The sequence below is a fragment of the Globicephala melas genome, chromosome 9, assembly GCF_963455315.2.
Source record: "Globicephala melas chromosome 9, mGloMel1.2, whole genome shotgun sequence".
Classification (NCBI taxonomy): Eukaryota; Metazoa; Chordata; class Mammalia; order Artiodactyla; family Delphinidae; genus Globicephala; species Globicephala melas.
The window spans coordinates 58,905,332-58,933,127 of NC_083322.1; the positions used below are offsets into that span (position 1 = coordinate 58,905,332).

Consider the following 27,796-nt stretch of genomic DNA (forward strand, 5'->3'; position numbering starts at 1 on the left):
TGGATCAGCGAAGTAAAGAGATGCACAGAACACTGACAACACCAAATGCTGGCAAGGATGTGGAGCAACAGAACTCTCGTTCCTTGCTGGTAGGGATGCAAAATGGTACAGCCACTTTGGAAGACAGCTCGGAGGCTTCTTATAAAACTAAACGTACTCTTACAGTAAGATCCAACAATTGCGCTCCTTGGTATCTACCCAAAGGAGCTGAAAACTTACGTTTTCAACAAAAACGTGGCACAAGGTTGTTTACGGCAGTTTTATTTACAAGTGCCAAAACTTGGAAGAAACCAAGATGTCCTTCAGTAGGTGAAAAGATAAACTGTGGTACACTCAAAGGAGTATTACTGAGTGCTGAAAAGAAATGAGCTATGAAGCCATGAAAAGACATGGAGGAACCTTAAATGCACAATACTAAGTGAAAGGAGTCAATCTGCAACGACTACAAAACTGTATGGTTCCAACCATAAGACATTCTGGAAAAAATAAAACCATGGAGACAGTACAAAGATCAATGGTTGCTAGGGGTGGGGCAGGGAGGCAGAGCACAGAGGATTTTCAGGGCAGTGAGAACACTCTGCATGATATTATAATGATGGATATATGTCATACATTTGTCCAAGCCCGTAGAATGCATGACACCATGAATAGACCCTAAGGTAAACTATGGAATTTGAATGACTAACGTGCCAATGTAGATTCATCAACTGTAAAAAAGGTACCACTCTAGTGGGGATGCTGGTAATGGGGAGGCTGTGCACGTGTGGGGACAGGGGGTATACGGGACATCTCTGTATCTTTCTCTCAAAATTGTGAATCTAAAACTGCTCTTAAGAAAGTAAAGTCTTAAAAAAATATGCAGAGAGATGCAAAGTCCCTGTGAGAGAGACCAAGAAGGCCCAGAGAAAATAGAGAAAGTTGCCAGTGCACAGAGCTGCCTCAATTCTCAAGCGCCTTTGATTTCATTTCATGTACACCCTTCAGGGAGACTTTCATTTAGTTATTGCTTTTCTTTAGTGAGTTTCTGCTCCCTTCAACCAAGAGCAATGTGGGACAGGAATGGGTTCCAGAATCAGCAACATGTCTTCTCCTTGGAGAAGACATGTGATTAACTATGAAATCTTCATAAACTGGAGGGCAATGAGGATGTTCCCATCCTACAACGCTGCTTATTGAACCCTCCAGTGGTAATTTAAAGATTCTTGGCTACTCTTCTCATTGAGAGGTAGAGTCGAATTTCTCTCCTCTTGAATCCGGGCTGGGCTAAGTGGCTTGTTTGACGAGTAGAATGCAGAAGAAGTGCTATTGAAAGCTAGGTCATAAGAAGTTTTGCAGTTTCTGCCCAGGACTCTTAGGATGCCTGCTTCTGGGAAGCTTTCTCTTAGAATCAAGCTGCCGAGGTTTGAAAAGTTCAAGGTACATAATAGAGGAACGTAGTAGGTGCTCTGCAACACAGCCCCAGCTGCTCCCAGGCAACAGTGAGCATCACCGCCAGCTCAAGTGTGAGCCATCCTGGACATCTATTCCAGTGGAGCCTTCAGATGATGCCAGCCCCAGCTGCTGTCTGCCTATCACCACATGGAGATCACAAAGGAGAACTGCCCAGGTGAACCCAGTCGGCCCACAGAACCAGGAGAGATAATAATAAAATGCTGTTTGAAGCCACTAAGTTGTTCGATGACTTGTTATACAACAATAGATAACTAGAACACCTCTCCTCCTCAGTGATAGAGAAACGCTGAAATCATATTCCCATTAGGGAGAAGAGGAGGAGCGGGGACAGTAAGGCAGGTAGGGAGCTTGTGTATTGGCAGTGGGGAGGGTTACAATTTTAAATTTAGTCAGTATTCGTCATGAGTTTAAATGGTAGGATTGAAGAAATGACTTTAGCGAAGAAATTCCAAGTTACATAAACCTTGGTTAAATAAATATGCCATTCCAACTATATTTATATAAAATCATATAAATCCACACATCTATAAGACATACTCACTGTATGCCAGCCACATTACAGCATTTGAAAATGATATTCCCATTTACTATTCTTTTCTTCCAAGCAAGGCACTAGTAAGAAAAAAATGCAAAGGCATCAGTATGGGAATCATTGGGTCTATGTTCCTGTAGCATTGGGTCAGAATGAAACATCCAAAAGCAAACATTCATCTTGCTTAGGGATACACTCAGATGTCACAAAAAGTATAAAAAAACAGGCATGAGAATAAAAAAAAAACACCAATTTCAGGATAGTTTTATCTCTTGGGAGATGAAGGAGGAAAAAGCTATTGGGACAGGTAAACACAAGAGGGCATCTGGCTGCATTTGTCAAGTTTGACATCTTAAGCTAAGTGGCAGGCACATGGGTGTCTGTGTCTTTTTGTTTTTCAAAAATCATAAAAATTAACTGCAACTGAACGTAATGCAAAAGAAAAAAAAATGAGTTATAAAAACGTTCCTTAAGGGTTTCCCTGGTGGCGCAGTGGTTCAGAGTCCGCCTGCCGATGCAGGGGACATGGGTTCGTGCCCTGGTCCGGGAAGATCCCACATGCCGCGGAGCGGCTGGGCCCATGAGCCATGGCCGCTGAGTCTGTGCATCCAGAGCCTGTGCTCCGCAATGGGAGAGGCCACAACAGTGAGAGGCCTGCGTACTGCAAAAAAAAAAAAAAAAAAATGTTCCTTAAAAATGGTATCTGATACATGGCTGTACAAACAAGCAAAAAATACCATGTATATGAGAATCACCACAATAATGGGAACATAAGCCACAATATTAGGGTCACACTTACTTGCAAGGGAGAGCAATTAAGATTGCTCTTCATGCCATGTTTTTCCATGGTGACATTCTCACCAATCCCTTTCAGAACCAGTGATGTGAGCATGTAAATTATTTTCCCCACTTAAAATGAATATAAGCTCCCATAAGCATTAGATATATTTACACATATACCCACACCCAAATGCACATGTATGTATCTCGATGGAAAAATTACCAATGGCATTTTTCACAGAACTAGAACAAAAAATCTTAAAATTTGTATGGCGACACAAAGGACCCCAAACAGCCACAGCAATCTTGAGAAAGAAAAACGGAGCTGGAGGAATCAGGCTCCCAGACTTCAGATTAAACTACAAAGCTACAGTCATCAAAACAGTATGGTACTGGCACAAAAAAAGAAATATAGATCAATGGAACAGGATTGAAAACTCAGAAATAAACCCAAGCACCTATGACCAATTAATCTATGACAAAGGTGGCAAGACTATACAATGGAAAAAAAAAGATAGTCTCTTCAATAAATGTCTGGGAAAACTGGACAGCTACACGTAAAAACATGAAATTAGAATATTCTTTAACGCCATACACGAAAATAAACTCAATATGGATTTAAGACCTAAATTTAAGACCAGACACGATAAAACTCTTAGAGGAAAACGCAGGCAGAACACTCTTTGACATAAATTGCAGCAATATCTTTTTTGATACGTCTCCTAGAGTAATGGAAATAAAAACAAAAATAAACAAATGGGACCTAATGAAACTCAAAAGCTTTTGCACAGCGAAGGAAACCATAAACAAAATGAAAAGACAATCCACAGAATGGGAGAAAATATTTGCAAACAATGCAACTGACAAGGGATTAATCTCCAAAATTTACAAACAGCTCATGCGGCTCAATATCAAAAAAACAAACAACTCAATCAAAAAATGGGCAGAAGATCTAAACAGACATTTCTCCAGAGAAGACATACAGATGGCCAAGAGGCACATAAAAAGATGCTCAATACTGCTAATTAGTAGAGAAATGCAAATCAAAACTATAATGAAATATCACCTCACACTAGTCAGAATGGCCATCACAGAACCTACAGATAATAAATGCCAGAGAGAGTGTGGAGAAGAGGGAACCTTCCTACACTGTTGGTGGGAATGTAAATTGGTACAGCCACTATGGAGAACAGTATGGAGGTTCCTTAAAAAACTAAAAACAGAGCTACCATATGATCTAGCAATCCCACTCCTGGGCATATATCTGGAGAAAAACATGGTTCGAAAGGATACATGCACCACAATGTTCACTGCAGTGCTGTTTACAATAGCCAAGACATGGAAGCAACCTAAATGTCCATCAACAGATGAATGGATAAAGAAGATGTGGTACATATATACAATGGAATATTACTCAGTCATTAAAAAGAATGAAATAATGCCATTTGCAGCAACATGGATGGACCTAGAGATAATCACACTAAGTGAAGTAAGTCAGAGAAAGACAAATATCATAGGATATCACTTATGTGTGGAATCTAAAAAAAAAAAAAAAGATACAAATGAACTTACTCACAAAACAAACAGACTCACAGACTTAGAGAAGGAACTTACGGTTACCAGAGGGGAGGAACAGATTGGGAATTGGGGATTGACATGTACACACTACTATATTTAAAATAGGTAACCAACAAGGACCTACTGTATAGCACAGGGAACTGTGCGTGATATTCTATAATAACCTAAATGGGAAAAGAATCTGAAAAAGAACAGACACATGTATATGTATAACTGAATCACTTTGCTGTATACCCGAAACTAACACAACATTGTTGATCAACTATACTCCAATATAAAATTAAAATAAAAAAGAAAGAAAAATACAGTGGATCCATTATCAAAGGACTATTGTTCAGGAAGCATGTTCACTTGTGTTTCCAAAAATTATTACGGAATACTATTAATTTTTATTGGTATACAAGTAATTTTTACTAAATACAAGCTTTATAAGACAGAGGTTTATCCTTTTTTGACATATTTTTCCACCCACTGAATATCATTTCTTTTCTTTTCATTTCAATGTAGATTTTCATGCCAAATAAATTAATCATATTTATATCTTCCCTGAAACCAGTCGTGGCACCATTTGTATTTCCTTATTGGACAACCTTAAGATCAAAGGATCAAAAACTAAAGATCCCAGTGCCCCCAGGAGTTCAACCCTCTATTCCACTAGAGGCATAGAAGACTTACTTTGTAGAATTTAAGGACTGTAACCTACAGACCACATGGTATTACATATGTTATTTTTTCTTAAAGTAGCAGCAACACTGCAATCACAACAACGTACTCAGAGGTAACATGTCAGGTTTAAAGTCACCGGGAACCTAACTGGAGATGGGTAGTGGTGACAGGCCCTCTGTCCTCTACCCCATTTACTGGGAGCCTCCACCGTTGCTGACAGTGACCACCCTAAGTCACATCTCCCTCCAGGGCTGAGCTCTTGTGCAGGGACACCTGAGGCTCCAGGTCTTTGTCAAAGACCTAAACTCCTACAACTTGTCAAAACTGTTGTCAAACAAGTTGTCAAAACTCCTAAAACTCCTAGTCTAATTCAGAAAGTAGAAAACCAACTTATGTAGAAAACACAAACCACAAGACACCTTTCAGAATGAGAGTTTATAAACCCCAGTCTTGGCACCTAGTGTAGCCTTGAGCCGTGCTGAATATAGCACCACTGTTAAGTGTCAATCTACAAAAATGCTCAGAAAACTGGTCAAATTTTTAATAGTGCTCTAAACTAGTGCAAAAAGTAAGTTTCATGCTAGATTCATCCTTTTACATACACCAATGAAACAAGAGTATTTAACAAGAGTTTTTTAAGCTCTTCAGTCACAGATTTCATTATATCAAAAATTAATGAATGAGATCAATTTTATTCTTTTTCCTCCAACATTTTCCTTCAAATTTACTATCATTCTTGTTGTTTTTCTAAAGAAAAAAAATAATAAAACAGGCCTTAGTTTAGCTAGGAGACGATTAAGGTTAGCAGACAAGGACCTCCTTGCATCTTTTCCCTGTTTTTGTAGAAAACAGATTATAAAATAAACAAAAAAGCCATCTTCAAAGAAATCAGCAGTTGAGGTTATAAGTGCAAAAGTTAGCCATATTCCTAATTCTCGGTGATAATAAAGTAAGGTGAGCTCCCCGGGGACTTAAAAGGCAATGCCTGGCAATGCTTGGGTGAACTAAGGGGAACTGCCCATGCAACACTACCTTTTAAACCCTCTGTAGTCCTAACTGGACAGTGAGGCAGAGGTGCTCACAAGGACTCTCTAAGGAGGTGTGTGACTGGCTCTGAACGACAGGGACAACAACTCTGCCAGAGCCTGCAGAGAAAGATGCTGCTACTGCTTTAAAAACACATGCTGCAATGGCACCAGCCATCCCACTACTCAGAGATCTAAAGGACCTGGATTGTTTGCCACCAACAGAATTGCTTACCTGAAAAATAAACTCTTACTTCTCAAAGCAATGACTCAGGGGGAGGGAGGAGTAGGGGGCAGTCAAAAACAGGAGACTTGAAACACTGAGGACCACTGACTCCCCACCTTTGAGATGAAGGATGGCAAACCTCATTTCACAGATATTTTAAGTAGCTGTAAAGCCCCAGTGGCTCCAATTTTAAGCCTGTGTTTAGATCAGGTTTGAAAAGGGCTGCACCACTTTGCAATAACGAGGCACCGCGTCTGATGCCAATCAGTGCTTTGTGTTTGGAATGGGCGACCACATACGAGAAAACAAGACCACCTACAGCAGACGATACGTGCCATGACCAATCTCCTTGGCACCCAGGGCTGTGTGCAGGCAAAATGCTTTCATTAAAAAGAAAATAACCCTCAAGATTATTGCCAAAATCTTGAGTAGTATCATATAGTTAGTTTTCCATTTTAAATTCTTACAGAGATATGTAATCATGTCTTTTCAGAAAGTTTAAAACCTGACTTCTAAAAAAAAAAACAAACCCACCTGACCTACTGAAATGCCCTACTCTCTCGGGACCCTTGTAATAGCTTCAAGGATGGACTTAGGTATAGCCCATGGTTATGCCTATTGAAAATCAGAAAATCTAGTTATTCAACTGGAAACTACAGTTGTTTTAAAGGACGAGTACTTACCGGCAAGCGCCATTTCTGCAACTCCTAATATTCTTCTGGATTATTATTGTGTGCCCTTTTTATTTAGGACATTAAAGGCTCCCTTTTTCCACCCTGAATGCTCCTAAAGTTACAGGACAAGGGGATCTTACCTGGCTGTCTCTGACAGGTCAGTGATCAAACAGAAAGTCAGGCTGTAGCCAAATTCCGTCCATCTCTTAAGAATTACCAGGAGCTAGGACTCTGTAGCTCCTGCTACGTTCAGGGAACCCCATTCAATGTTAGGACAATAAGCCCTCTCCAGACAAAGGTTTAATATTCTCGGGTGTTTTCCCAACTTCTAAACTCAAGGACTTTTCAAGAAAAGATCATTTTATGAACACCATTTCCTGCACAGAACAAGTGAATTTAAAAAAAAAAAAGTGACCTCATCTTTTGTACAAGAAACACAGGTGTAGATGGAAAATATACCAATTTTTATTGCCCTAGTGATCAAAGACCATTTATTTAACCAACCTTATCTTTAAATAGCACCAGTCTTTGTATAAGAGTTTAACTTACATAAGGTATTTACATTCACGTGAACAAACCTGTACATGAAATAAAACAAGACATGATGTTTTGCTGAGCTCAAGAACAAGATGCAGGTTGTTCATCCATATAAAGAAATACTCGTTCTAAGCATTTCTGACAATGCGGAGCGCACTCAGCCAGTCACCTCCCACATCCTTCTCCTGGAAGCACTGGGGAACTTGAAGAGTTGCTGGCATTTGTGAAGTAAAGCAAAGCAGAGAGCTATGGTTGCTGACTTCAAACTACAAATTTCAGTGCCTGACCCAGCAGAGGGTGCCATGAGGAAAGAATGTATGAAAAATAAACTCTAAAATAGGTTAGCAAAGATCTGTTCAAAGGTCAAACACTTCTGCCACAAATGGCTTCTCCTGCAGAACCAACTGCTAGCAATGGCCAATTTAACAGGCATGACTTAACAGGCAGTAAGACCAGAGACGTTTACCCTTCCACCTCAGGAGTGGTCCGCCTGTCTAGGAGAAGCCGAGGTGCCCTAGTAGACTCTGCCCTTGAACGGAACCTGTGGTGAACAGAAGCCTTAGTCCACACTTGTGTAGCACGGTTGTGATATGTATGTGAAACAAGTCTTTTCAATGTAGATATCCGCAAAAGGTACTTACACAGCCTCCAGCAAGAATTTCTGCTGCGAGTGGGACTGAGCCATCTTTGCGCGTAAATTTATCCCTCACAAAATCATTCACCTGGAAGAAAAATATTTACAGAAGCTGATGAAAAATATAGAGAAAGCCATTAAACACATATAAATATATAACTGTAAATAAATGTTACTTTTCTCTGTCACTGTACTGGAGTAATCATAAACTGAATAAATGAAGTATCTTAAGAGTTTGCTCTTAATAGCATATACATAGTTACTGAAAGGTAAAATATACAAATACGTATTCCTGATGTTTCACGGAGAAAACAATTAAGAGAGGTGGCTTACAAGCTTAATTCAAATATGTCCTGCCATTACAATAGCATAAAAAGAGAGACATATTAACAACAGAGACAAAATTAAAACATACATTTTATAACTTAAAAACTGTTTTATAGGATTTGATTAAAAAATCACTTTCAAGTTTTCCAACAAGATTTAATCTAAAACAGCATCATCGAGACAAATTTGGCTCAGCGGATCTTTTAGCTTAGTAGAAATTCAGTATTTAAAAAATTTCTCAAGGATTCTGAGAGAACATCAAGAGCATTCATTAATTAATTAAGTATAACATTCTCAAAAGGGTATGTACTACAAGCAATTTTAAGGATCAATCAAAAGCTTAGCTGTCCCAAGGTCACATAATAAGATGGTAAAAGAAGAATTTCAGGACCAATGCTACACAGCCCAATCCAAAAGTGAAGTTTAACTTTCTGGGACTTTATGACCTTGGTGATGAAAATGCAATTATTTATCCATTGCACAAATACATACTGAATACTTACCACCTGTCAGACAGGAGTCAGGCACTGGAGAACCAATATGATGGAGGATCAACTTAAACTAGAACTCAGACCCCTAAACATGTCACTTCAGCAAATGTGTACAGAATACACCCCGAACACGAATTCTGTAAATAGCATGTGTACTTGAACAATATGTTTTGGAGTCAGAAAAAATCTGGTTTTGAATTCTAGTCTTCCTACTAACGACCTGTGCAAACACACGTAAATACTTAATCCCCGTGGGCCTCACTTTCCTGACTTGTAAACTGTGGGTCACACCTTGCTTGAGATTAAAACAGTAACAGATAATACATGGAAAGCACCTAATATGGTAGGTATTGAAAGAAATTTAGCTGCTGTTGCTGCCACTACTATAGTGATGATGACAATGATGATGGTGGTGGCAACCACCCAAAACCTTGTTCAAGTATATTATCACATTTTCAGATGTTCACTGTTAAATGGGGAATAATAAAAAGCTATGTGTGGTGAGCACCTCCATGTTCAAATCAGTTAGCGCCTCTGAGGAAACACAGACCTGCTGTTTCACATAATAATCTCTGCTAGATTCCTGAGTGTGTGCAAACTCCCTTCATCGGAAGCATCAAATCAAAGACTTACTGTAAGTTTTATGGCCTTCTCTGGGGCGACTCCCAATAACTGTGGCAAGAGACCTGAGAAACAACAAAAAGTAGAAGCATGTTAAGTAAATTAACATTAACTAAACACGTCAACAGCTCTAAAGAGGGGGATCACAATGTAAAAACTGGGGCAATCTTTGCTGCCACTTTCTGCTCTTACCTTGAACGAGAACACTTGAAATGGAATGTTTAGGTACTAATGTCTAAGAGCTACATCAGGCCTGAGTAAATTCCCCCTCACGTTCTGGATCGTTTGCACATTGGGTAAATCAACAGTATTAGTGATACAGGAAATCTCATTATTCCACAGATTTGCTTTTTTCCCTCCCGCCTCTTAAATCAGTGGACTTTAGTGAAAATACTCTTTTTCTCTAACGCCTTTCTCAGCTCCTCCCCCCCCCAACACACTGCCCACGGTTCAGCCATTCATACATTTAGCAACTATGACTCTGTGACAAGCTCAAGACAAACGAGGCTCCCTCTGACTGGTCTCAGATGGAAGGAAGGGAGAGGCCTTGCTGAAAAATTTGGGGAAACATGCATTGCATTTCGGGAAGGGGAACAGACGGGGCAAAGACAGCAGAGTGGGAACAAGCCTGGTGTGCTCAAAAATGAGGGAGAGTGTCAGTACATCACCTCGCAGGAGGCAGGCACAGGGAGAGGCATAGGTGGGGCCCGATGCCACGCTGCAGACCCGGACCCCGAAGCCCGATATATTCCAAGTTAGGTAAGAAGGGTTTCCATTAGGAGGAGAGTGATGTGCTACCTCATATTTTCAAAAGACCACTCTGTGGCGCAGAAAACAGGGTATAGTGATGGGTGTGTGTGTGATTGTGTGTGTGTGTGTGTGTGTGTGTGTGTGTAACTGGCTCTGACTGCTAGACCTCAGTTTTTAGCACTAACACCTGGTACAGATGAAGACGGCCGAGCTCAGTTTTGGACACGATAGGTGGAGTGGAAATTAAGAATCAGGGCACAGGAGGAGGTGTGGTCTTTGACAGGAAAGGGCCACTTCTAGGAAAGGCAGTTATGACAGTAGTGGACCTACATATTTGAACTAAAAAAAAAAGTTACCTTTTTCATCTGTTCTAAGAAAATCAAATCAAAGACAGATGCCTTTCCTTGGAAACACTCAGTAAGCTAACCCCAAGGATCAGAATCTACTGTTGCCATGTCATGCTGCTGTCCTTGGGAGGGTCTTCATGGTGTTATACGTCACAAGTAAGTACACTTTCCTAATTCACTATATTAAAAGGTCCACCCTCAGCCTCTTTGGAGAGACCAGCTCTGCCCACATCATCTTCTTTTTTTTTTTTTTTTTTGCGGTACGCGGGCCTCTCACTGCTGTGACCTCTCCCGTTGCGGAGCACAGGCTCCGGACGCGCAGGCTCAGCGGCCATGGTTCACGGGCCCAGCCGCTCCGTGGCATGTGGGATCTTCCCGGACGGGGGCAGGAACCCCCGGGGGCATCGGCGGACTCTCAACCACTGCACCACCAGGGAAGCCCCACATCATCTTCTTAAAGAAACAGCCTACAGCCAAAAGTCACTAGCTCGAGGGATGTGTGCATCCAGCTTGCAGATGTGTTTTGCTGAGTAGCACAGGTTTTAAACATAATTTGAGATTATATAGATAGATAGATGGCTGAATGGATGACTAGACTGATCAACTGATTGATTAATGGATGTGACAGCTCTGGGCCTCCTTCTGACATCACATCAATCTACCTCCAGTTGGGTGAGGCTCTGCCCTTTAGACAGGACCCAAGCATCAATTCAGCAAGGTCCCCGCCACGCCCTAATGCCAGCATGGCAATAAGGACAAGTGCCAATTATCGTTCATCATTTCTTGCTCTGTTGATATCCTCACAATAGAGAAATATCTCTCTGGGCTTATGGCTTTACAAAAAGGGAGAAACTAAATAGACCAAGACAGCTTCATGTTTTAGGCAGAATTGGAGAAAGCTCATTTCATCGTAAAACTAAATGATAAGGATGCTGATTCTAATCGAAATTTCCTCTAAAAACAGCCAACGTATCGTTTATTATGTGTCAGGCACCATTTTAAGCACTTTACTAACTCATTTAATCCTTAAAACCACCCTGTAGAGTGGAAATTGAGGCATATAGAGATTAAGTAATTTGTTCTCAGTTACCCAAATGATAAATAGTGAGACTGGGATTCAAATTTAAGCCATCTTCCTCAAGAGTCTATGCCTTTAGACAACACCCAACTCTGTCCTCTGCCTGACAGGCAAATGTGTATTTGCCTTTCACAACCAGCCTCATTTGTTCACTGATATAACTAAGCTGCCTGGATCCTATAAACAGTTGGGTTTGCAACGTCTTCTCTAGGCAGCCATATTTTGAGCCTATTTCATCCCCAAGGGCAAGACACCTAAAAGATGTACAGCCAGTGAGTTCAGCAACCTGGGCCCTGTGACCTGGCACCAAGAGTAGAGCTGCCCAGTCAGGACCCTTCTCCCAGGAGCCTGACAAGGTGATGAGTCAGTCAGCACAAAGGAGCAAACTGAGACGGTGCCAGATGGAGTGGGGAAAGTGGCCAGCTGAAGACATGTGTGATAATGCCACAAGGAAGTAGCAACTATGACACGAAAAGGAAGAAGACTGGCAGGAGAAAATGTGTAGCAAATAGAATGGAGACACCAGAGAGAGAGAAAACACACAGCCCATGAAAGGTGCACAGGTGGGAGGGACGGCCTTGACCATCTTCCGGTCCCACGGAGGCCAGATTCCAGTGAAACTCCTGCCCTGGGATCCCTATGAGATCTCGGATTTCCTTCTCTCTCATGTGAACTCTTACCAAAAGTTCCCCTATGCCTCTGCTAGCGTGAGTATGGGCTATACTCTTTTTTTTTTTAAATTTTTTTTTATTGTGGTACGCAGGCCTCTCCCGTTGCGGAGCACAGGCTCCGGATGCGCAGGCTCAGCGGCCATGGCTCACAGGCCTAGCCGCTCCGTGGCATGTGGGATCTTCCCGGACCGGGGCACAAACTCGTGTCCCCTGCATCGGCAGGCGGACTCTCAACCACTGCGCCACCAGGGAAGCCCGGGGGCTATACTCTTTTTAATCTAAATGAACCGAAACAGCACAGAAAATGTGAATATGGAACCATCTGGGCAAAGCAAACGTTCTTATTCAAAGTAAGAATTCTCTCCTCCTAAACTATGCTCACTTATTAATCCTTTACTTATACCATGAGATAACATCTATGAGGAGAAAGGCTTTATTATTACTTTATGAAAGTACAATATTAATTTCTACCAGTAAAATTCAGGGATAAGCTGGTTAAACTACATCTTAACATTTACAATTTCCATTCTACTCTCTGCATTCAGGTCAAGTACCAAAATGTTTAGTTAAATATTTACTTGCTAGATGTATTACTCTCATCATTAAATTGTAGACCAAGCCATGGATGGGTTGATAGCACTGTGATTTAAATGATGATCTCCTGTCTCTTTAACTACCCTGTGATGGTGTTTTTAAATGACTAATAAAAAACAGCCCACAGAGCCAAGTGACTACAGCGTTAGATGCAACCACTTCAGCCAGCCTTTTAAGCTATCGAGTTTTGTATTTCTCACTATAAATTTAGTAATGCACTGTGAACAGCAGAGAGCAAAACAAAACAATAGAGAAAACCCTGCTTTTAAGACTATATATAGGGCAGCAAATATTTATTTGTTCAGCAAACATTTACCAAATGCTTTCTGTGCCTGGTACTGGAAGAAACTGGGATGAACATAGTAAGGTCTGTGGCATCCCCTGGAGCCAGTGTCAGTTCAGAAGAAAAGGGAGCCCTAGGTGTCTCTGTGTGCCAGAAAGGAGACACACCACCTAGAAACAGAGTGCTGAGTATCACAGCCCCGGGGCACCAAAGTACTATGGGAACACAGTGGAGAGAACCAGTTATTCTGCCTGCAGGAGGGAGAAAAGCATCAAAGAAGAGGAGATACTTGATTCTTTAAGGATAAGCAGAGGTTCACTGGAGAAGAGAGACATGAGTAGAACAGAGGGCAAGGTGATCCAGGCAGAGGGGACAGAGCGTGAAAAGGCACCAACATTTCTCAAGACCGTGGCACAGTCAGGGTGAGGGCGAGGTCACTGGAGGCTGTGGTGAGATCACTGACATTGTAATAAACAATGGTAGCGGCGATAAGGACAACAGCCAGTACATGCCAGGCACCTCTCTATGCGCTTTATGAATCAACACATGTAATCTACACCACAAGTAGTCAATAACAATAACTCAGCACATGTTATTTTTATCCCATCAACAGATGAGGAACTGAGGCAGACTTCTCCGAGCCCGTCCAAGGTTGCTCAGCTGTTAGGTGGGGCAGTGGGGTTCAACCCTAGGTGGTCTGGCTCTAAGGGGGCGCTCCTGGCCGGTATACTGCACTGCTTCTCCCCAGGCCACACTAAGGGGGTTGGAAAAAATTCTGTAGACACATGGGCTGGCTTTTAAAGAGTCAAGTTCAAAAAGTAAAAAGTTCTGGAGGCAGGTGAAGGACAGACGGTAAGGGCAGAGACCCAAGGCACGAAGAGTAATTAGGAGGTTAACGTAATTTAATCTAAGGCCCTGAGTTCCACTGTATTAAGTGAGTAACTTCAACCCAGTAAGAACAAAACCAAAGTACAAATCCATTCCTAAGACCTGGGCCAGATGCTGGCACTCAGTGAGGTACTGGCTAAGTACCATTCTTGTGGTGACAACCCTGGCAAACTAGGGAGCAAAGGGTAGCTGTGGATGACAATCTGACAGCCAGGACAGATGTGGGCCTTGACACCATTAGTTGTGGGCAAGTGCCCGTTGGGAGGGGAGGGGCCCTGACCTGCAGGACAAGGAAAGTCAGAGAGGTGGGAATTTCAATAAACCTCCCGGTTCCTTGACCTCAGAGGGAGGAAGGGTAGTGTGACCCGGTAATGCCTTAAAACAGCCAGTCTGGTGAAGACACTTCAACGCCATCACACTGGAGTTTAAAGCACATGTATGTTTGACGTCTGGGTAACTCAGCAGAAAGATTAGGCTTCTAATACAAGATGTTTCTGTTGGATTCTGGAAATTCATTTTAACCATTAGAAACAGAGAATGGATGTGTGTGTTGTTTCTAACTTGTCAAAACAGCAGTCTGTTTTCCAACTGCCTCAAATGAAATTTATTAGTGTGGTTAGTTTTCTAATCGTCTCATTTTAGTTCAGCTCCATCAGCACATATGGCAATGCTTCCTTGGCAAACTTCACCAGAAGGCTGCTAATGCGAGAAAAGATTTACAGGGTACAATATTAATACAGTATTTTGTCTTGAGATTTCATGGGGTTGAGATATAAATCACACTATCCCCTCTGATTCCCAACCTTCATGCAACCCAATGAGAAAGCACTGAGCTGGAGGTGTGGGAACTAAGCCCATACCACGAACCTCCACTGTAGGCTTCACACAGAACCCCCAAAAGGAAGTTCCCGAGAGCAGTGTGCTGATCAGAGGGCTACTACATTTTTAGAAATATAATTCTAGAATCTCAGAGTTAGAAGGGACTACGAAAGAGACTCATTAATAATGCTGGCCTAATTAAAGCTATTTGTTTCCAGTGGCTCGGCAGCAAAATGAATGGCTTGGAGCATGGGCCACGGAGGTAGACAGACCTGGGCGGGAATCCTAGGTCTGCACCTCTTTTGTGCTGAGTGATCTTGGGGACATTATTCTTTGAACTCGAAGTTCCTCATTAGTAAACCAAGGATGCCAATTACGACTCATCGGTTTATTATGATAATGATATCAGTAAATGTATACAAGGAGCCAGACACTGTTCACAACCTATATTATGTATTCAAAACAGGTGATGAAAGTTTCTTTCTACCTATTTGTTCAAGGCATACTTTTGATTATCCTCTTGCTTACAAGAGGCAATTCATCCTGAATAACGCTCACAGCCCGGAATTAGGTGACTATGGCAGTATAGGAACTAGGGAAGTAGGTTAGGAGTACAATGCTGTTTGCCATGGCATTATGCCCATCCTTAGAAGAGCTGTCGCCAAGCAGCGAGGGCACACGCGGTCTGACAGTGTCTAGCAGCACCGCTTACTTTAGGCAAAGATAAGGAAGCAGTACAGACATAACACCACACCTTCAACTATGTTTTCAAGCTAAAATAAAATGTTTCAGTTAAGAACTAAAACAGTTCTCAACCTCTGATGATAAGCAACTTTTTACCATGTAATTTCTCCCGAGGAGTAGAAGAGCCGGGCGATTTAAGAGCATGGAGTCTGGAGCCAGGCTGCTGGGTTTGAATTTTGACTGTTATTTAGTAGCTGGGTAATTGTGGTTAAGTTACCCAACCTCTCTGTACCTTAGTTTCCACATCTGTAAAATAGGGATAAACACAGTACCATGTGCATGGGGTAGTTTCGAAGATGAAACAAGTTAATATACACAAAACCCTCAGAAGAGTGCCAAGCACATAATAAGTACTACAGAGGTGTCTTTTTGTTCTTCACCTTCATCAGCATCACTATCCTCCCCTTCTTCCATGGAAACTGGGCTCTAGAGAGACTAAGCAGCTTCTCCCAAGTCCCTCACCATTTGGTGACCGTGCTGTGGCACTGAGTTGAATTCGGGTCCGTGATGCCTCCCAAAGCAGGGCTCTTCGGCCCTGGAATGCTCAGCTTTTTCCTGTGCACTCTAGTGGATTTATGGCGCCAAAAAAGGCATTTCTTTCCAGCCCAGAATGTTCTGAAACTTTTCTCTGGGTGCCGGCTCACGCTGGGCTAGCAGGCTGCAGGGCTGGGCCCTTTCACACAGTAAGAGGAGGGCGGCTATGTGGTGGGCACGCACATCTGCCTCCACGTCTCTCTCTCCAGAGAATATGAGGCTCTCACAGGAGAAGGCACTGACCTGCAGAGCTGAGCTGCAGACTATAACCTGGTGGACAAGTGGGAGTCAGGGCTCAACTGGGGAACGAGGCTCAGAGAAAGCAGCGGGTCAGAAGCCGGGCTGAGGGTCCACAAACAACTGTAACCGCCATGCGGCAGCTGTCCCAACAGACCACACTGGACAAGACACGGAGGGGCACAGATGATGTCGGGCCACAGCAAGGGAGAAACCCATCATTCAAGCAGCATTTCTGTCTCAGGTCAGACAGAAAACAAGTTCAAGAGTGGCCAGCCCAGCCCTGAGAAAGGTAGCTTAAAGCACGTAAGACAGTATCCAAGGCATCCAGGGCAGAGACAGGCAGTAGAGCTTGGTAGGGGATATTAATGCATAAAATACTCCTACTGCTGTAGCTGAAACCACATCTAGCACTTTTCTATGTTATCTAGTTTCAACCCAGAGGCAACCCCTCCGATGTTAAATTCTTAGCCTCCTGACCTCACCGTGGAGGCCCCTACACTTGTCCCCATCTTCCCAGAGAGCCCTCCTTGCTTTCAACATCAGATTAACCTTCATTCTGGAGCTATCAGCACTCTGTGTGCCCTGCCTCACAGCTTTTCTTCCTGCTCCTATTTCCATGGCCTTCTCTCTTCACTTGTTCAAGCTTTCTTCTCCCCCCACCCCCCTCCCCGCCCCGCCCCTCCCCTGTGTCTGTCTGCTTTTGACTCACACAGCCCCCAAGCACGAGGCACGCCCCTCCTCTCCCAACTACACTATCCCCTTTCATGGCCCTCGTTACTATCCAGTTTTCCACCAGCTCTCAGGATATCACTCCAAGCTGAGCGTACAGTGGAGCTGGGGGCATAGCAGATATTAAGATTTAAATGCTTGTTTATCTGGGTTAAATATTTTTGCTCAAAATGTCAAGAACCATCTATTATTTTAGCTATGGCTCAGGAGATGCCTCTGGGAGACTGATTGTTAAAGCATGACGGAATGATACTGTTATGGTCTAGAAAAACCTTGGTTCCTGTGACTCCTCTATTTGGAGGATTTCTAGAAGTGAAGGTCATTGGGAAGAAGAATCATACCCTCTCCTCCTTCAGGTTTTCACTCTGGTATATGGCAACTTTCAGGGTCTTGGTTATCTTCTCTTCTATCTAAATTTCCTTGCTGCTGAGATTTAATCTATTTCCCTTGTCTCAGTCTCAGCATTGGCAGTAGCTGGTAAGAAACGATCATTCTTGAGGTCTAGAACTAATTCGTTCACTAATTAATCTTCTCTTCTCCAGGTTACGTCTAGTTCCATCTTTCCCAATTTTCTAAGCTCATCATTGTTCTCATTCGGCCCTCTCAAGCCTCTGACGATACTCCCACCCACTTTAGTTCCAACTCTGTGTCACCTCAGTCTCCCCTTTTAATGCTTTGTGCTCACGGGAGATTTCTGGAGATTTGATTACCCAGCTCAGGAACTGTCCAAGTCTTTTGCTCATTTTCACTTGATTTTCTATAACCAAATATCTGCTTTTTGATCTACTCACAGCTTAACACCCTAAATGAAAATGTGCAGAAATGGCCAAGAAAATACGACTCAAACCAAACCATTCTGCACTCATTAGAAGCTTTGGTGGACACGAATGGACACCATGACTCAGTGAAGTGTACAGATTCACTGTGGTTTGTGCCAAGATGCATGGCTTCTTAAGTTATGCAAAATAGACTTGTACAACCTCCAATTGCTTTATTTTGGTGATAGAATTTTTAAACTTATTTTTATCTACAAGAATTAAGCAAGAAGGAATCTCACTGTGGATCCACATAATTTGGATACTGCCTTCTACAGAACCATTAACCACCCAAGAGACATAGCTTAAACTAGCTATCTGACAAAACTTCCTGAGATATCACCACAATATCCTCTAGATGTCACCTTGAGAACATTCCAGGATGGAAGACGACTGCTTTTGCATCACGCAGACAACCCGAAATAGACACATTTAAAACTCTGCAAGCCTGGTCAATGGGCTGATTAAAAAAAAAAAAATTTTTTTTTCTTTCTTTTTTTGCCAACTGCCTCAACAACTAAGTAGTACTCCAAATTAAGTTTAATTCACAAAGTGATCTAATTTCCCTTTCTGGCAGATTTTCTTTTTTTCCCATGAACAGAAATAAAAACTAAAACCTTCCTTTAGGAAGTATTTCTCCTGAATCCATCTTTCTCCCCGTGGTCCTCCCTCCCCATAACATTTTCCAATTTCTAAGGGTACTCATCTCATTACCTGAAGCATCTGAGAGAGGAGAGTGTAGCAAAAATTTAGAGGCAGAAATTAGTTATTCCTGGAACGTTAAGAGCATTTAATTATGGATGATTACCCAATCAATTGTTTCTCTTTGATATGCCAAGTCTACAGCTAGCCAATAACTGACTCGTTTGGTCATGTAGTTCATTCAAACCAAATGAGCTGTCAGGTAATTCATTAAGGATTTTAAACACCTGAGTGCATTAAATCAATCTGGAGACTGGGGAGGAAATAGAGGAAGACTTTTACAAGTGACTTCAGGGAGATTTGGATTTTCTTGGGTGTTATTTCCTGTGATACAGATAGACTTAGCCTAAAGGGTCTGAATTTCAAAAATTACAGAAAAACCTAGGAAAATCAATAATTTTCTTATAAAGAAAGTAGTCTGCATTATAGAGAAGGGTTGCAGAGTCAGTCTCAGGATTTCTAAGGGGATCACGTCTAACAACCAAACTTACCCCCCAAAGATAAGAGGTTCTGAGAGACAAAGAAGCAGGGAGCTGCACAGAAACATGGAGAGAAGACCTCACCAACTCACAACACTAAAATACCTAGGACTCAGCATCAACTGAAGACAGTGCTAAAAATCCCCATAGCTGTTATCAGTCACCTTTTGATGACGGGGCCGTGATTCAAATGTGGTCCCTGCTTATGATGGGATAACTTCCAGGACCGCGCACAGATGCTGGCAACTGCCAGAGAAAGGACAGAGGAAAACAACTCGCGCCGAATGAGTTCTTCAAAAAGAGCCTTCGCTCTCAGAGCTCCACAGGGAACTATTTCTAAATACAAAACCGCTTCCTTTAGAGTTCCGTATTCTTGTTGTAAGAAAGAAAAAAAAGAGAGGGAGAGCGATGCTACATTAACCTTGTAATAAGGATGCATGCTGCAAGCACCTTCTTTCAGGGCCAACTGCCAACTTTTCCTCCAAATATACATAAAGATAGCTTTACAATAGGGGAGAAAACTTACTTATGCAACATTCCCAAATTATACTCTTCGGGAAACATTAGCAATTATATATGTCTTGATGCAGAAAAATTACATGTTAAGCAAAATTCCATATTTTGAAACATGTTTATAAATTAGAGATGTACTCTGTCACCTTCTCAAGTATTGCTAGGTGGAGTGTGAACAGCAGCAATTCTAAATTCTCAGAATTAAAATTTAACTGTTTTCCCCTGGAATATTAAAATTTTAAACAAAATTACATTTAATAAGAAATTTATCGTCAAAGAATCACATGCTGGGTGTTTTATATCTTGACCTTCTACACGAAGGTTAGGATACTGATTCTCAGAAATAGTTGGGGTCTTTTTTGTTTCTATTATAATTTTTGGCTGGTAATGATAGTTTCCCGTTTTTATCAGATCCCTCTCTTGTCCAATGATAAGCATTTACAAATATACAGTTACACACAATTACTAATCAATGACTATGTGCAAGGCACTAAAGGGAATTAGTCCCCAACCAATCAAGAATAGGAATAATTCATTTATGAAGCAAGACCGTATATCATTTTTTCAAAAGCCTAAACTGCCAATCTCTGTGCTCTCAAGATCCAAATTACGAAACAGAAACTAAACAAAGCTTTATAGCACATCTTTTGCTCTAAAATTGTCTACTAGAAGAGATAAGAAGTCAGGGAGAAATGAACACAGGTGACTCCTAGCACTAATCATCTTATATTCACACTCTACTTATCATCCTCTGACAAGAGAACGCCTTAGGGATCAGGCACCCAAAACAGGTTAGATAAATGGCTCTTTCTAAACCAGGAAAAGGATGAGGGGCTGCCTCTTTGGTGTTCAAAGGGAGCCTCCACGTCTGCCTGACAGGCCGGCTTACTCCCCATCCCTGAGGAGTTAAAACCAGTTCTGCCAGTCTCACTGATATAACTGAAACAGCATGAGGTTTACCGGACGGCCCACAGTAGCTCACTACTCAGGTACGCTTTAAGCTGTTTTGTCCATGGGGTCAAAAGGATAGGTTGAGGAAGGAATTCAAGATGCGACCAAGAATCAAAACCCACCAGGTGTGGTCAAAGAGGAAAGAGAAGGGACTCAAAATTCAAACAAATCAGGTCAAAACAAGCATGTTAAAGGCATTCAGCAGGACAAACATTATGTCTCACAATTCTAAAGGCACCCTTGACATTTAATCCAACACCAAGGGAAGCCCATAAAAGTAGTGTGTGAAGCAATGCCAAGGCTGAGACGTTTGTCTGCTTTGAGGCTCAAAGCTCTGCCCACAGAAAACAACCCACATGAACAGGTAGCAGTAGCCTTTGCCTGAATCACTGCAAAGCAGGAACTGTGACATTAACCTTGTACTACTCGGGGAGACATTTCGGGAGACATTTCACTTGCGAGGTTTGTTGTCACCAGGAGGGAAAAGTATTTCAAATGAAAGGCAGTGACCCTGTAAGGGTCATCATCAATCACCTGGGGTCAAAGACCTTCCCAATTGTGAGAAGATGCAGGGGGTGAGGGAAAGAGGGCAGAGGAAAGATCAAAAGGCCTTTGATGGAGGTTATCTCCCTACACAAAAGAACCTGCAAAATGGAACTTCTCTGGGGTTTGAAACCTCCTCATTGCTAAGGTGAGAGATTTCAAGAGGGGTCTTTGTTGTTGTTTTATTTTTAACTTGGGTGCTTAAGAGGAAGACTAGAATCAGCAGATGGCAGAAGAGGCCTAGAGGCATGGGCTCACACGGCTGCTTACACGGCTTCAAGGTCTGTCTCTGCAGAGTACTAAATACTATCTCCTGGTAGGGGAAGGGAGGGAAGACCCCGTCAGCTTTGCAGTCGCCATATGGCAAAGTGGCTTAGTTGGAACTGCCTCACGATACTGGATTTTAGCTGATGCAAATACAGTTACTTCTCTTCTCTCTGTAGAAGGCAATCACAGAGGGAGTGGCTGGGAAGTTAAGTCATGTCCTTTAGGCCAGTGCCGGTGGGCAAGCAGTCAGGGTCTGTGGGATCCTTTCCATTTGTGACGACATACTTCTTGCTACTGTTCTTGTTGATTAATGAGCCTTAGGTGATTACAGAAGCAGCTGGATAGAGAAGGACTGCCTGGCTAGAGTGGTATGTGAATTAACTTCATTGGGTTCAGAGTCAGAGGAAGGGAAAGGGGCAACCTTAACTCAGAAAGAGACAGTCAAGGAACGAGCGCTGCACTGAACCCCTGGGTACTGGCCTGATAGACATTTTTGTGGAATATTCGAGGAGAATCATTAGTCCCAAGTAGGCTCTGTCCTGTCCCCCAGCTGCCTTTCCCTGTTAGGTGGTGAGTAGAGTTAGTTCAAGAACACAAACAATACAAGCCTTTTAAAAACTCACTAGAGATGGTTATGAAAATAATTACTTTTAAGAAATAAAACATATGGCAGAGCAATATAAATGGCTTTCAGATTATGGGCTGTTTTGATTAGCCATGCCCTAGATGCCTCCAGCCTACGCCCATTAGCATGGATAATTGAGAATCTGCTGTATTTCCATTTTAACACAGTCTCTCTAATACATTTCAGGCATTCAGATGGAAAAACCAAACCTCTGACTACTATTTCCCCTTTCATGAATTTAGCACATGGCACTAACCTCTATACAGTCCAAAGAAGCCTTCATAGCGTAGCACTTTCTTAAAACAGTCCAAGCTGTTTTTATACATAAGTTCTCCCACAAAAGAGCCAGTGGATCGCTGGTTCTGCATTCGAGTTTTTACCAGATCGATAGGGTACACAGCAGTGGCTCCAACAGCTAAAATCAAGGAATAACAATATTTCAGAAGAAATTAAGGTCAGAGGAAAGGGGGAGTTGGTTAACATCAAAGAGAAGATGTGGATGGAAGAAAAAAACAAATTTTGTATATACAAGTTTTAAAACTCTCTACACCCTTAATAAATAACTGGATTTTCATTCAAGTCTCTCCCGATAAAAGGATATCACAGACAGTTCAAATTTTAAAATGCACATCACTACAGCCTAACCTCATTATTAACCCGTCTCTAGAAAGCCTGTCTGCAGATAAATAAGAGAAAAAAGTCACTTCTAAGTCCCTGATCAGATGTAGGTATGAGGAAAAAGTTCCCTTTGCTATTATCCTATCACACAGATACAGACTGGTAACTAGCTCAGGGAAAGACCAGAGGAGGCTTTGTCCTTCCGTATTTCAAGGTGGAAAATCAGAGGAAAAAGAGGAATAACAAAAATGAAAAATTTGCACTCATCCATGACTCACCTCCAGCAACAGAACCCAGACCAAACCTGTAGGCCGACTCTGCAACTTGTAGGAGAATTGGTCGAGATGAATCGACTGAGGCCTTCTTCTTTGCACGCACAGGAATTGCAGAGGGAGAAAACAGGAGACAGAAAGGAAGACAGAACAAAAATGAGCACATACTATTTTTTAAAAGTTACAACTGGGTTCTAAACTCATGATACAACTAAAATGTCAAAGAGGAAGGTATGATTAGATTTTGTAAGTTCTTATTAATAAAAAGTAATTATTGCTATTAATTTTTAAAATCAAGTTTGAATATAATAAAAGCTGTTATGTGCCCCCAAAATGTTACGAATATGAACCCATTTTCAAATGTTCAATTCTCATTAGTGATCAAAGAGATACAAATTTAAAAACATTAATGAGATATCATTCTTCATCAATCAAATTGTCAAATTGGTAGGTTTGGGGTTTTTTTGTTTGTTTGTTTAATGGCAATATCCAACCTGGTAAGAGATGATAAAAAAACAGAGCTTCTCAAATCTGCCATTTAATCGAGCATAAACTGAAGGGAAACTTGGCAATACGCACCCAAACCCTTAAAATGTACCTGAACTTTGACCCTGCAATTCTACTTATAAAAAGTTAGGCTAGAAAATAATCATATATATAAACAAGGATCAAGCTACAAGAATATTAAAAAGCAGTACTGTTTTAAGAGCAAAAACTCTGAGAATACCTAAATGTCCAATAATGGAGGACTGGTTAAAAATAATGCTATAGCTTTAAAACAAAATTGTATGTCATTAAAAAGCAATATTGTAAAAGATACTTGATGCTCAGAAAAAGTGTTCATAAGGTATAATAAAGCAAAAACAGGCTAAAAAGAATATGGTGAGTAGACAGGTATTCATGGTATGATTTTCTTTACCTTTTAAAATGTTTGAAATGTTTCATGATAATCTTTTAAAACCAATGTTAAAGACTGTGTGTGAATATGCTATTTTTTAAAAAGTTATTTTGGTGTGTATATGCATATAATAATAACACTAACATTTTGGCTATCTCATCACCCAGAGGTATCCAAATGTTTACAGTGGCTACATCTAGGTGGTTGTACTACAGGTGATTTGATACTTTCTCCCCTTTTTTGTCCATCTTTTCTAAATTCATACTTCAGGCCAGTCAGTTGTTGTATTATGATTGTTCTTTTGACCTATTATTCTTACAGTGTTTTTGATGCCAGAACATTTCAGAGTATTTCCATTCTCTGTCTACATAAATAAAATAGCAATTTTATGTCACACAGAGCTGTCACATGAGGGTGGCATGTAGCTGGTGCTTAATAAATACCTGTTGAATGAATAAATACATTCAGTAACACTTGTTTTTTCAAAAGCCACGATAATTAAGATCAGTGAACAATGAAAATAATGACCAATCCCAGCTATCAACCCACTGAGTTTTAGTTGCTGTCAATGTAGCACAATTCTAATACAATGAGATAATTTGGAATCTCCTTCAAAGTTATTTAACTGAAAACAGCTTTACATAGAAATATGCATCTTTAAGAAAGTAAAACATCTCTTCTGCAGATTCCACGGGGTGCATCCAATGCTATCTCCGTATAGATGGATGATTTCCATCTATATCTGTTAACCATAGTAACTTCATTTTGACAGAAGCATCCGTTGGAAAGGCACTGTTTTATTTACACGGATATAAATATGCAGTACTTAGAAAGGTGCTGGCATCAAAACAGTGAGTGAAAATACTTTGAAAATAATAGGTTGGTGGGGAGAGGAACCTACCACTATCTCTAACTCATCCAAAGACAAAATAAATGAAATCCCAGACTTTCATTTAACTTTTCTAAAGCTAGAAATGTGGTGTGCTCACAAAACGACACAAGACAGACTCCTCCTCCTGCACTCTGTGGAGGATAAATGTTGGCACCTAGCCTACCAGGTAGATGACCTCCATTGCTTGAGAGTGTCGATGTTGTCAGGCCCACTGGGGTTCACATAGTAAAGAATATTCCAGGCAAGCCCCCAGTGAATTGCTCTAAACCTCTAAGCAGCAGCCAATCATTTCCTCCTATAAATCTCATCAATCTCGTCTAACCCTTTCATGGCCAGGATCCACAAGCACCCATCATCTGAAACTCTCAAAAGCTGCAGAGTGCGTAGAGGAAAACTTGTGGGATACCACTGCCAGCTGGAGAACAGGAGGAATCTTTAAAAAAAAAAAAAAAAAAAATTCTCTCCTTTTTCTTAATCCCCAAATTTCTACAGGAGATAGTAGCACAGAGACGAAGAGATCATCATCTGGTAAGCAGTGTTTAAAAATCAAAGCGGGGGAGAGCGGAGCTGCTTCCACCTCTGCACGTGATTATACAGTTCTCTCTCCTGCACTCAGGGAAATCGGCTTCCTCTTTTAACGGCAGCCAGCTGGTTTTCCAGAGGTGCCTAGTTACGGTTTACTGAGTGCACACCCACCGTTCTGAGTTACACGCTGCACACAAAACCTGCCGCTGCCATCGGGTGGGAAAGAGCTGAAAGGAGGGCGTCCTGGCCCGAGGCCTGCCCGTCCTAAAAATGCAGCCCGCATCAACCCATTGTGGTCAAACTGGCGTCTCTGTACAGACCCGGAGCTCCCAGCCAAAAACTGTTAAGTCTCACAGGATTCGGAGATGGCTTTGCCTTAAAGGAGGTATTTTTCTAAAACGATGCTCGTCTGTGAGTGGATTTATTTTACAAACACCATGTAAGCACAACACATGCTCTGGAGGCTTTTATTCTATAACCCTGACCTATAGAAAGCCGAGTAAGAGTTAAATGTAAGAGGTCCCAGGTCTTCGGTTTCTGACTTCCACAAATTCAAGAGGTTGGTTTCTGTTAACCATAAAATAAAATTTAGCATTCCTCAAATTGTTTCCACATAACTTATGAGTCCTTTCACAAAGAAAATAGGTCTAAAAGCCTTCAAACTATGACTCCAGACTAAACAAAATTATCTCATTTTGATATTCAGAAAACCGGCAGGCATGGCAGTTGCGCGATGCCCTGATGAAGTACTTCTCTGTGGGGCAGAGCCCAGCTTTCATTTCACAACACGACGCTGGGACGGTGACACCAAAACGGGACTCCAGTCCCACCTCTCCCAGCACAAGATTGAGGGAAGAAGATCTTCTGCCTCTTTTGGAAGGGTTAGGCTTCTAAGGCGGTTAAGAAATCACCCCATCTTTCACAGGAAAAGCAAATGCCAATTATCTGTTTCTCAGAATATCTCTAAGTAATTTCTCTTTCCAGTCTTTTGAAATGGTCTGGATTTTTAGTGCAAAACAAAGAAATGGTAGGTCAGAGACCAGTGTCCAAAAGGCAACTGCACGTGAAAAGGGGTTGGGTGACCCTATCAAAGAAACACCAGGAAGAAAGTGTGCTCCCTTTTACCCACCTGCCTCTGGGCCTCGGCCAAGTTGAAGGGCAGAGTTCCCTCTTCTAGAGGAGCGATCCGTTCAATGTCGGCTAACGTCATACGTCTAGAGGGAAAAGCGAGCACAAGCAACAACAAAATACAAATTTATTAAAATTTACATTATGGAATTTTAAAACGTTTCTTTTCTTGTTTCCCATATTTCAGAGTCATCTTTAATATGGCTTCTTTTTCTCCAGGTTTGCTGCGGTCCTCCTACCCCACCTCCTAACCTCCCTTTATTAAGCTAATTAAAAAAAAAAAAAAAAAAAGAGCAACTTACCCCCGTGGCTCATATAAATCTGCTAACTGAAACAAGATGTCAACTTCCATGGGTGTAACCTGACCAAATTTCTGAGCTGCCAGAACAAACTCCTCTGCATGGAAAAAGAGTTAAAAGGGAAAGATTCAAGAAGGAATAGCCGCTAAATGCAGCGTTAACTCAAGGCACAGGAATGAGCGAACATCACCAAACTTTATTATTAACAGTCGTAGAATTCAAGTCAATCCAAATAGGGTAAGAATTTTTGCAGTTCTTTCCTTTATCTGGAAAAAGTGTACAGAATAGTTTCTCTAATATTGACTCTAAAAGCTTGGTGTCATCCAAAGGCTTTGAATAAATGACACAGGAAGCCATTCAAATTGCGGGTCAGGGAAAACCAGGAAGGAGATATGAAACTCAATATGCATAGGTCCCAGGACGTAATATTAATGAAGCTGTGGAATTCCGAAGGGAATTCTCTGTTTAAAAAAAAAAAATCTCATTAAAATGCTGATATCTTGATCAGAGATAGTCAATCAACACACACTGTCAGCAGTGTAAGTTTATGGAATTCCTTGTGTACTTTTGAAGGTCACTTTAGAGGATGCCAATTTAGCTCAGGTTTTAGTAAGATTTGAAAACATTTAAGAAACTTTACATGGTTCCCTCATTCAAAGACCGTCTTGGGTTTATTTAAAATGTGCTGAAGATTGTTTTGTCTGATCTAAGGGTGGAGAACACACATGTACCATATGGTTAATATGTGTCAGTGGGACAGAAAAATTTATAACATAAACTCCTAGTTGTCTTCTTTACCCTAATAATAACTCACCAAGATAGTTGCAGGCAAGAATTCAGATTCTCACTTACCCTTAGTCACCTCTACATCTTTCCTGTTGCCAGCCAGAGTGCTGTAGATCTTTCTAATGAGTTCCATGTTGTTAAGGAGTGAATTAAATCCATTAAAATAGGAGAAACTAACTTGATGGGACGTGGTACCTCCAGCAGCCTCAAGTAAGTTGAAAATAAGAGGGGGGAGAAGAAAAATAAACAAAGCATTTATAGAA

At 41.4% G+C, this 27,796-nt stretch overlaps 1 protein-coding gene across 6 annotated transcripts in view; it reads right to left on the reverse strand.

Moving 5' to 3' along the window:
- Positions 1–27,796, reverse strand: part of SLC25A13 (solute carrier family 25 member 13) — a 204,468-nt gene that overhangs the window by 45,905 nt on the left and 130,767 nt on the right. For 5 of the 6 annotated variants that reach the window (XM_030857234.2, XM_060304626.1, XM_060304627.1 and 2 more), the window contains 7 exons: positions 27,600–27,738; positions 26,751–26,844; positions 26,450–26,534; positions 23,012–23,099; positions 22,372–22,530; positions 9,556–9,608; positions 8,112–8,192 (listed from right to left, as the gene is read on the reverse strand). In XM_030857234.2, coding sequence (XP_030713094.1) covers positions 8,112–8,192; positions 9,556–9,608; positions 22,372–22,530; positions 23,012–23,099; positions 26,450–26,534; positions 26,751–26,844; positions 27,600–27,738 — 699 coding nt within the window. The remainder of the gene's footprint in view (positions 1–8,111; positions 8,193–9,555; positions 9,609–22,371; positions 22,531–23,011; positions 23,100–26,449; positions 26,535–26,750; positions 26,845–27,599; positions 27,739–27,796) is intronic. The other variant, XM_030857235.2, reaches the window with a different exon arrangement.